Raw genomic sequence first — 11,353 nt, forward strand, 5'->3', positions numbered from 1 at the left:
TGTACCACAGTACTGCGCGCTGCAGTGAGAACGGATGGAAGACACCGTTTGAGGAGAGACTTAACTAGACCTCGCCGACGCTCACCTTACCTCTCTCTCTCTCTCATTATGCACATGATGAATGTGTGTGTGTGGGTGTGTGTGTGTGTGTGTGTGTGTGTGTGTGTGGGTGTTTGTGTGTGTGTTTTCTCTCTCTATCTCTCTCTCTCTCTCTATCTCTCTCTCTCATTATGCACATGTGTGTGTGTGTGTGTGTGTGTGTGTGTGTGTGTGTGTGTGTGTTCTCTCTCTCTCATTATGCACATGATGTCTGTGTGTGTGTGTCTGTCTCTCTCTCTCATTATGCACATGATGTGTGTGTGTGTTTGTGTGTGTGTGTGTGTGTGTGTGTGTGTGTGTGTGTGTTCTCTCTCTCTCTCTCTCTCTCTCTCTCTCTCTCTCTCTCTCTCTCTCTCTCTCTCTCTCTCTCTCTCTCTCTCTCTCTCTCTCTCTCTCTCTCTCTCTCTCTCTCTCTCTCTCTCTCTCTCTCTCTCTCTCTCTCTCTCTCTCTGTAGTTTTGTGATAACTGTATCCGGACATTTCCACAAAACTTCCATCTCAATAACTGACAAAATAAGAAAAATAATCCGGGCAAACACGGATGTATATCAACCCTATTATTTTATTCAATTAATTATTTATGTTACCGACATTTAATTTTGTTCATGCCTTGAAAGTTATTACTCCAAACACTCCTCAAATTTTTCCCCGTTTTCAGAGACAAGATCATGGACGGGAAAGCACTCTTTGAATATGACGATGACTGGCTGCCTGCACTCATCTCCCATCATCTGCATCGAAATCGAGAGTTCAACCAATCGTTAAGCAGGATCAAGAAAGCATACCAAGTGTATATGGATAACTATGTAAGCCCGTCGGGTGCTCTCTTGGCCAAGCCATCACAAGAGGAAATTAAGTTTTACGGTGTAGAAGAAATGGAAAATGCCTACCTCATGATAAATAAGGTTGATGTTTTCAAGAAATTTGGTAATGCCTACAACTTAATCAACCCGGTACAACAGTTCTGGAACACTTCGTTCACTTTCAACCAATTCCTGCGTCACGTGGGCTGGACCCATGACATGGCCATGCTCGATGAACACACAGAGATGTGTTATCATTGCCGGATGAGGTCCGACTACATCCTCAAGCTGGAGACGATCCAAAAAGAGATACAACACTTGTTCTGCGGGATGCTGGGCTTCCCGGATGAGGTCAGCTTCCCGGTGAAGCACCAGAGCTACGCCCACCGCCTTAGCCGTTCTGACTGGGAGTACTACGCGAACGTGAGCAGCGAGATGATGCACCGACTCTTCGATGTTTACAAGCACGACTTCGCGATTTTCGAGAACAGTCGTGACTTGTAGTATAAGATACTGAGATGGAAAGGAGTTTGCTTTGTTTACGAAATAGTTTTATTAGTAATATTGCTATATTTGCTACTATATATTAGATTTTCTGTATAGCTTACTAGCAAAATAAATATACCGGTATGACAATTATTTGTGTTCAACTCCGTTTAGGATACAAATTAGATTAAGGAGGGCTCGATATACATGACTTTGGAATATTAGATTCAAAGATTAGTAAATGTATAGTCCCAATAGAAGTAATAACACTGGCTTGCGAAAGTTTTGCTCAGTCTATGAATTACGACAGCTTTTCAACTAAAATAGCCACATATTTTATTTGAGTATGATTATTTTCGATGATTAACAGAACGGATGCACTATATGAAATTATAAAGACAAAACTATATATTCTGCGATGGAAAATAATCCTTTATTTACGATTTAACAATTTCAGTCAAAACATGACACACTAAATATCCGTTTATGGTAACATCCATCATGGCAAGTTTAAAATCAGATGCTGAAGTATATCCAAAACAGTTCGGTCAATATTATGTTAAATGATTAATTGTAATCTGAACTGTCCTTATACCAGAGCCTTGTCCGCCTTCTTATGGTGTATTCTTCTCATGTTTAGGGAGGGGGCTCCACACACAGCCCTTTTGAACAGAAGAATTAAGGAGTAATTATGTGAGGGGTTATTCATACCTACACTCAGAATGCTACACTTCCCGACATTGAATTCCATCTGCCATTTCCCCGCCCAATCATATAGTCTGTCAAGCTCATCCTGGAGAACGCAAGCGTCCTGGTCTGATCGGATTACTCTACCGTTTTTCTCATCATCTGCGAATTTACTGACATCACTACTAACTCCGGTGTCAAAGTCATTGATGTATATGATAAAAAGCAGCGGACCCAGCACCGACCCCTGTGGGACTACACTCGTAACACTGCCCCATTCAGATTTTTTACCATTGATTTGCACTCTCTGCTTCAGAGTCGTTTTTTGCGAATTTATTCGATTTTGTACCCTTTCGAGTCGGTTTTTGAGCCCGGTCGCTAATTACAAAATATAGCTCTTTCATTTTGCCGTCGATTGATACCAAAAACATTTCTGTAACCCCAGAAATAAGGGAGTTATGGCGATTCGCACCAAAGCGGTTGATTTTCCAAAAATCGCGGCTCAATGACAAGGGCGCCGCAAAATCAAAAGAGTCCGCCGTCCATTATTTGAGATGTCACTGCCATAGGTCATATTGTTGGTCCTGCACCGTCCACAATATCCGCTAAAATACATGTAATATGTGGCATGTAAGGTGGACGTGAGCCAGGCGACAGCATGCCACGTTGTCGACCTCCGCAGTCATCATAGCTCAAATACCTCAAATACAACACTCCGCCATGCAGGGTACTCACCGTTGCTGCCTGTATGGTGGATGTGAGCCAGGTGAACAAGTGGGCGTGACGAAGGGATGAAGAGGGAGGCTAACCCATGATGCGTTTGTTGGTCTCGTTGCTCCAAACACAAGTTCAGGGAAAATGGTTGAGAGGCAGCGGCAGGCAAGGGACATTCAACACTCAAGCTGCAAGGAAAAAATATTGCCAATCAATGGGAATAATTAATTTAAGGAAGCATATAATATAATCCTAACCAGTGTAAATCTAAATTTCAAAATCACAAAATCAGAATGTTTTAGGGCAGTGTTTCCCAAACTTTTTCAGTACGTGACCCCTTTCAGTAGTACCAAACCTACCATGACCCCCACTTTTATAAGCCTTCTGAAAACGTACTGATTTTCGATGACGCAGATACATTTAAAAGATTAATCGCAGCAGAGAGGGCAATAATAAAAAATGTGTATTAATGTTTATTAATGTTTATTAACATGAATCAATTTAATTGATTTAATCATGCATTGTAGTGAGAATATATTTGCTTTTTTTATACAAGTGTGGCTCAAGGCACATCGCATGTCTGCTTCAGCATCCAACCTATTTAGGGCCTTTGATTTGATTACCAAAAGAGTCGAGAAACCACTTTCACAGAGTAAGTCGATGAGAAAGGAATGAGAACCTTCAGGGCGAATTCACTGATCTTGGGGAAAGCGGAAAGCCTTTTGGCCCAGCAATTAAAACTGCTAAACTGTTGATGTTCTTGGAACTCCTCTTTGGCTGCGGTGATGTTGATGAGCTCCAAGAATTCCTCTTGTATGTCATCAGGAAGATCGTCCACAGTGCATCGGAAAGGATTGCAGGCAAGTTTCAGCTGTACATTCTCATTTGCATCAATATCATGAAACTAATGTCTGAACTCTTCTTGAGGCTTGACAAGTGTTCCTTGTTCTCTTGTTACCGCTCCTCTGCAAGTGGTTCTTCACCGACGACTTCATTCAGACGTTGCATGGAAGCGACATTTCCCCTCTCGACTTTCCTCTCCCACAGAGCTAGCTTGTCAAGGAAAGCCTTGATGGCATCGGCGTGCATTATGATGGTGGCATCTGAGCCCTGTAGTTGCCGGTTAAGTCCATTCAAGGCTTCGAACATGTTTGCCAAGTAGCCAAGACTACACTTAAACTTAAGCGGCTCTCGAATGTCCTTTCACAACTGCTCTGTCTTCTTTCCTTGTGCTGCCAGAAATACCTGCAATTAATCAAAGAGCTCAAATACAAGAGCGAGAACATTGCCCTTTGACAACCAACAAACAGATGTGTAGAAGAAGAGGTCTTGGTGGGCAGAATCAATGTCTTGGCACAACTGACGAAAAAGCCTGGTGTTGAGTGTCCCACATTTGATATGGTTGACGGTGCGGATCACAGTTTCCAAGGTGACTTTGAGAGCAGCAGGGAGCGTCTTGGAGGCAAGAGCCTCATGGTGGATCAGGCAGTGTGTTGTAATGGCATCAGAGTTCTTCTTCTTGACCAAAGTCACAAATCCTGACTGCAAATATTTTGTTCACCATACGAAACACTACATTCGGGAACACTTCTCTCCATTGCCATCTTTCCCTTTCTTCCTCTTCCTAAAATTGCTTCTCCCTCTCTCTCTCTCTCTCTCTCTCTCTCTCTCTCTCTCTCTCTCTCTCTCTCTAGGGACGCTGTTATCGTAATAAAGGCAGCGTCACCAGTGTGTGTGTGTGTGTGTGTGTGTGTGTGCAATTCACCACGGCCTGATCACGAGTTGGACTCGCTTTCGCCAGCAGGTACCCTCACGACGTGAGCATCTGCTCATTATTGTCGATCTCTGGGTACTGCCAGGACCTCACGCACCACACCCCCCATCCTCCTTGTTCAAGGAGGGACAGTAACCACTCCTAGTCAACGGAAAGAATCCGGCCTAAGCGGGGCTCGAACCGCCGCCTGTTTGGCCATGAAGCCTTGAAGCCCGGCGCTCTAACCAATTAAGCTACCAGAGCGGGGTGTGTGTGTGTGTGGGGGGTATGTATTGTGTAGTTGAAGGATGGGGTGGACATCGGAGGAAAAGTGATGATAAACACGGGTCTATTTCTAAAACTATTAATTCTCAGTCCTCTTAAAATATCACGCAGAGTAACATATTGAGGAAGGAACTGAGAAACGTTTTGTAAGAAAAATGACCAGAAGTCGTCTGTATGTTGAAAGTGCCGTACACTATCAAAACGCATTCTAGGATAATAACTCGTGTGACTTCTGAAAAATATTTAGTAATTACCATATATAAGATAAACGGGTCAAACTTAAAAAGCACTGCCTCTCACTTGCAGATAAATCAAACTGCTAAAAGCGAGAAGAACATAGGACTCGTGGCCATGAGAGGCGGTGAGCTGATCCTTGAAGTTGCCGTTACGGCTGTACTTCTGCATAGTGGGGTGAGTGACGTTCTATGCTTCCTTTAAGTACATAAAACATTGTGTGAAACTTTTTTTCTTAAGCTTAAAGCTTATGCTGTTGTTTATAATGAGTGTAATTCACCACGGTCAGGCCACGCGATAGTTTCGCGATTGCCAGTCAGTACCCTCCCCGATTGAGATCAGAGCTCAGAAGTGGCGGATCTTTGCACCCACATCCTTGCATCCACACACATCCGGGTGCTGGGACACAACCCCCGACTAACACCCGGTACCCATTCACTGCTGGGCGGAGAGGGCCCGGATTAAACGACTGCCCATAGGTCTCCACACCGCTCGGGATTCGAGCCCGAGCCCTGTCGGCTGGGAGGCAAGCACGCTAACCATTGAACTACGGAGATCCGTGTGGGGGTGGGAGTGGGGTGGGGGGAGCAATATGTAAACACGAGTCTGTTTTTTTTTTATTAATCATAAACAAACAGAAAACAGCTATCCAAAACCAGAAGAGAAACATATGTGACTGAGATTGAAGAAGAAGTAGTATCACAAGAATGGGCATTTAGTCTCTTGAAAACAAAAATTGCCAGCGTTGGTTATGTTGCACATTGGGAACCTGTTATCAGTGGTGTCCATTACTTATTAATTTCCGACACGCGAAACTTTAATAACAGTGAATTCTGTATGAACATGCTCATGGAATCAAACTGGTAACGTCGATTATATATACACATGAATACTATATAGGGATTTGGCTAGATGAAAATATTTATTATATTTTTTTATTGTAGTGCATGTGATGCATATAGCTTACTAAAACGACATAAATAAGCGTCTGATATTTCTGTGTCAGCTGAGCGTGTGGCGACCTGGCGCCGACAAGAAAATGCAGCCGCCATGGTCTTGGCTGAAGAGCACCGAGGACCCGCCACTAGAAGCCTGCACAAGCCACACCGACGACCACGCACGCACTGCGTCGCACTGCATCTGCTTTGGCAATCCTTCTAAAAAAAAATCAAACAGGCTCTAGATTCTAGAAGAAGAGTTTGAGTGTCGGCACCGTGTCCTCCAGCAGGGGTCTAACAAATATGACCCACGGATCGCCAATCCCCTCCTGTTCTGGCGGACAGCAATCAAACATGTGCTGCCGGGCCCTTTCTCGCTGTTTGTGTTCCCTAAGATATAGAACAACATTTTAATTTAGGAAACTATTGGATGAATTAGGTCTCCGAACTTTTATTAGTATATTCTTAAAGTTCCCGACTTGTTTACAAAAGTAAATTTAAAAATATCTTGAGTTCTTCTGTTCATAGTTCTATGCATCATAGATAACTAGGGGTCTTATGGTATATATAAAAATAAAAAAAAACAGCAACATCTACACGGCGGACAAGAGCACCAAACTTTTTTAGTGTGTGAACAGTGCAGGTCATGGTAACTTATTTCAGAAGGGCTGCCCAATGCTACCAACTTTCAATGTCCACCATACTGGATTTTTTCAATATAGACGGCATCGAAATTGACTTCCGCAATAACATTAAAATTTGGATTATAACTGAGCCAGTTTCATGATTCTGGTGTTTAATATTGTTTCCAGGATCGAGGAGTACAATTTTGTAGCCATTTAGACTCTTCTGTGGTGATTTAGTCCTAAATTATGAAAACTTTGCTCAGATTTGAGCAAAATTTTTAATCGTAGGAGCCATGTTTTTTGGAATGATAGCACCTTTATCTAACACACAAGGCATGAATAATAAGCTATCGGTTTTTTTTTCACAATTTTCACAATTTAGGACTAAATCACCCCAGAAGAGTCTCAACGGCCATAAAATTGTACTCCTTGACCCTGGAAACAATATTAGACACCAAAATCATGAAAATGGCTCAATCTTTTAAAATACTGCACAGGTAATTTTCGATGGCAGCAATATTGAATAATTCAATATGGCAGCCAATGGTAGTTGATAGCATTGGGCAGCCCTTCTGAAATAGGTTACTATGACCTATACTGTTCACAAAAAAATTGTTTGGTTGTTTTGTCCGCCGTAAATATTTTGACCCTAAGGCCCCTAGCTAAGATGTAAAAGGTTCCTGGTTTAAAACATAGTCCATGCAGGCTGGGTCTTCGGCGATAAGGAAATTCATCGGTCGCGTGGAGAACAAGACTGTATCGGCTCCCCGGCCTCTCAGCGCAGTGGTGGTGAGACACCCGCTGGCAAGACTCGCCTCCGCCTACAGGTTACCTTACTTAGTTTTTTTGTGCAAATTTATTCTCAATTAAATGACCGTATAGCACCCCAGGCACAACAGCCCCAAACCAGAGACGATCAGACGTCAAGGTGGTAACGAGAACTTTTCGAAAGCATGGAATATATGGGGCGATTTAATATAGACTGGTGATCCTTTGTGTAAAAGTACATTGATAAATATAATAATTCTCATGTTGTACATTTATTTTGAATTGCTAACTTGTCACGATTAAGGAATACTCTGATCATGGGCCTGTCATCTCTCTACTCATTACTTGTTTGAGAAGCCGACGCTGGAGCCTTGCTGCCTGAATGGGCTGGTTTTGGGCATGTTTTGGTTTGGGACGGTGTCACTCTTGATGAGCCATACGGTCATTTTACTGCAAGTTAGTTGACGCTACAAACATCACTTTAAACACGACTTATCGCTTGGCATACTTTTGGTGTACATCAAATGCTTTAAGGTCAAATTTTGGAACTTTTAAGGGAGAACGATACAAAGGGAATACTGACATATATATTACTTTAGAGTGAAGATTAGCACTGCAAGGCACTTGCTCTTTTGCTATACAACAAAACACTTATAACTCGGTGTTTGACATAACTTGTAAAGGCAAAGAAATATTCTAACAAAAAATTAGTTTCGATTTCCAAGTAATAGGAAAATTCGGAAATAAAATGAGCTTTCTGGGCATTGTGCCGAGACGTAACGAAATATCGTGATATTTACTCGGCATGGCGAGTTTGCACTAAGTTTCTTTCAACATGTACTGTATACATGCCTACGGCCACAGAGTTACATACATGAGTGCGCGTCAAGGCCCTACAAATGTTGCCTTTGGAACTCCGCCGAGGGTCGTGAGTGTCTCCAGTTCATCCTAACTGATGATTTCACACATCTTACTCCCACCCGGTTTCCTGACCCCACCGTTCATTATAAAAAAAAAAAAAAAAACTCCACCATCGTCTTCCTGAGAAAATTCTGCATCACATTACCATAATTTTGTAACAATAATGTAAAAAAGAAATAAACGAAAATCAGTGGTAAATGTAGTAGCGCCTAAACATTTTCTTGCACTTATCTCACTTCAAATCGTTAGTCATCAGCTATTTTCATCGCATTATTTTTTTAAGCCCGAATGTATATTTCTCCCGACAAGGCTTTGTCCCTATTCGGGCGACAAATGTAAGGGTACAATGTTGAAAAGAGGGCCTACAGGTAAGATAATATTAAATAGATAAATATGATTCATAATTTAGTGAGTGGTTAATAAACGTGTGCTACAGTGGAGTACCTAAAGGTTAACACGTTGGGACAGGCTCCACTCCGCACTGCACACACAGCTCGCCTCGTCCTCCGTCCACGTGGTCCGTCCTCACTATAGTTTAGCATGAAATCCAAGTCTCAAGTGATGTCAGAAGTGTAGCTTGAAGACAACATGGATGATATCATAACTTTTAATTTTAACTCGAGTTGTGCAATCCACTTCTGGTCACGCCTAAGTTTGTAATTATCTCCATAACACAACTTTTGTTACTTGTACATATGGTAATAATATCACGTCATTACTTTTATGTTATCATGAAATAAGTGTTGGAAACGATAGCAGACTCACCGGTAACAAAACAAAGGTCTTTTGCTATTAACCGCATTTCTGCATTCCACTTTGGGTTATGCCTTACTTCCTGTTATAACTACTATAGCACGACATGCAATATAATAATTATTCAACTTATTTTTATAGTAAATATGGACTTTATTAATTTTGAGTTAACATGAAATATGTGTTGAAAATGATGGCAGATAATGAAAAAAGGTTTCTGCCTTACGTTACTGATTGATTTCATACAGTGAATAGCCCAGGCGTGTTTGAAATAAATAAATGGGAGACACCTAGCACTCATATCATCCTCTGACTTACTAATTACACATAAGTAGTAACAGGGATATACAATAGTCAAACCGAGTCAGAATTACGATGATTTTGACTTGCAGAACACTGTGGTGCTAAACCGCTAAACATTATATGAATTTCAAATGTTTTGTTGCTGTATTTTGCTGCAAACAAGTTTTACTTAAGCTAAAATACAAATTTCAACGAGTGAGTTTGTTCTTATAAAAATATAGGAGACTTTGTTATGTGAATACAATAGAAAAACACCGAAAAATCGTGCATTTTCAATGTTACCTCCTCTGAAGCAATATCCATATTTGTACCTAGAAAATGAACGGAAACTACTTCACCTGATGTAACAATTGATTTTAAACAAATTTTGATTTCTTCAAAACTTGTGTAGGATCAACCGTTAGTGCCATATAACCCGAAATTTGATATATTCAAAATCCGCCTAAAAGGGAGAGGCGCTTTGAAATATGGTGCCAAAAACACGCATTTACCTGTACATCTGGATTGTCCATCATATCAATCCATATAGTTGAAGGTCTGAACTACCTGAAAATCACTGTCATTTAGTCCCTGGTACTAAAATTTGGTCTGGCACATGGACTATATGGATGTGCTGTATAAATGATAATGAAAATAAATAAAAAAAAACACAACTAAACAGTAAAAAAACTATAAAAAAATATGTAAATATGGCCTAAAAGCCCAGTCAGGGGTAATGACCACCCCCCAAAAAATTCTCTCTCTCTCTCTCTCTCTCTCTCTCTCTCTCTCTCTCTCTCTCTCTCTCTCTCTCTCTCTCTCTCTCTCTCTCTCTCTCTCTCTCTCTCTCTCTCTCTCTCTCTCTCTCTCTCTCTCTCTCTCTCGTAATTCTGTGAAATATGGTACATTTAATTTTGTTCATGCCTTGAAAATCATTACTCCCAACACTCCTCGACTTTTCCCCGTTTTCAGAGACAAGTTCTTGAATGGGAAAGCACGCTTCGAGTATGACGATGAATGGCAAAACGTCACACAGAGCACCGAAAGCTGGTACACACGCTTCAATAAATACTGGCTGCCTGCACTCGTCTGGGATTTTTGCATCGAGATCGAGAGTTCAACGAAATGTTAAGCAAGATCAGAAAAGCATACCAGGTATATATGAACAACTATGTAAGTCAGTCTGGTGCTCTCTTGGCCTACCCATCAGAAGAGGAAAATATGTTTTACGGTGTAGAAGAAATGGAAACTGCCTACCTCATGATACATAAGGGGTCTAATATTGGTTTCTTAAAGATATTTGGTAATGCCTACAATTTAAGCGACCTTGTACAACGGTTCAGGAACACATCTTTCACTTTCAACCAATTCCTGCGTCACGTGGTCTGGACCCATGAAATGGCCATGCCTGATGAACACTGGATGACCTACACAGAGATGTGTGATCCTTGCCGGATGAAGTTCGATTACATCCTTAAGTTGGAGACGATACAGGAGGAGATATAACACTTGTTTTGCGGGGTGTTGGGCTTCTCGGATAAGGTCAGCTTACCGGTGAAGCGCCGCAGCTACGGCCACGTTCTCGATCACTCTGACAGGGGGTACTGCGCGAACGGGAGCAGGGAGCTGATGGATCGACTGCTCCATATTTACAAGCACGATTTCGCTATTTTCGGGTACAGTCAAGGCCTGTAGTGCACGATACGGAGAAACAAAGCAGTTTGTTTTGAGAAAGCAGTTTGTTTTACTTCCAAAATGGTTGTTTGTCAATACCTGTTACATTTGCTACTCAATACAATTATTTTTATATATACCTGCCTTGCAAAATAAATAACATTTTTTCGTGTTCCATTCGGTTCAGAATACGAATTAGAGTAAGCATACTGAGGGTGAGGGAAGGGAAAGCTCGATAAAAATAGATTTTGAATATTAGATTCAAAGATTATTTGATGTTAAGTCCCGATAGGAAGTGATAGCACTGACTTTGGAAAGGTTCGCTCTGTC

At 41.5% G+C, this 11,353-nt stretch overlaps 2 protein-coding genes across 2 annotated transcripts; both read left to right on the forward strand.

The window, feature by feature from the left end:
- The first annotated feature begins 778 nt into the window (after positions 1 to 778).
- Positions 779 to 1,524, forward strand: LOC126992845 (uncharacterized). Its single transcript, XM_050851671.1, has one exon. The coding sequence runs from the start codon at positions 894 to 896 to the stop codon at positions 1,404 to 1,406; it is 513 nt and encodes a 170-aa protein (XP_050707628.1). The 5' UTR covers positions 779 to 893; the 3' UTR covers positions 1,407 to 1,524.
- Positions 1,525 to 7,324: 5,800 nt separating this feature from the next.
- LOC126992844 (carbohydrate sulfotransferase 11-like) lies at positions 7,325 to 10,855 on the forward strand. Its single transcript, XM_050851670.1, has 3 exons — positions 7,325 to 7,452; positions 10,322 to 10,436; positions 10,646 to 10,855. The coding sequence occupies exons 1-3, from the start codon at positions 7,325 to 7,327 to the stop codon at positions 10,853 to 10,855; spliced, it is 453 nt and encodes a 150-aa protein (XP_050707627.1).
- The last annotated feature ends 498 nt before the right edge of the window (positions 10,856 to 11,353 follow it).

The sequence above is a fragment of the Eriocheir sinensis genome, unplaced genomic scaffold, assembly GCF_024679095.1.
Source record: "Eriocheir sinensis breed Jianghai 21 unplaced genomic scaffold, ASM2467909v1 Scaffold509, whole genome shotgun sequence".
Classification (NCBI taxonomy): Eukaryota; Metazoa; Arthropoda; class Malacostraca; order Decapoda; family Varunidae; genus Eriocheir; species Eriocheir sinensis.

Excerpts from the sequence above, each read along its gene's own strand:
- LOC126992845 (XM_050851671.1), top strand. The coding sequence starts at position 894 with ATGGATAACTATGTAAGCCCGTCGGGTGCTCTCTTGGCCAAGCCATCA.
- LOC126992844 (XM_050851670.1), top strand. The coding sequence starts at position 7,325 with ATGCAGGCTGGGTCTTCGGCGATAAGGAAATTCATCGGTCGCGTGGAG. Across the intron at positions 7,453-10,321 it reads AGACTCGCCTCCGCCTACAG|AGACAAGTTCTTGAATGGGA; the intron begins GTTACCTTACTT and ends CCCCGTTTTCAG. Across the intron at positions 10,437-10,645 it reads AATACTGGCTGCCTGCACTC|ATATTTGGTAATGCCTACAA; the intron begins GTCTGGGATTTT and ends GGTTTCTTAAAG.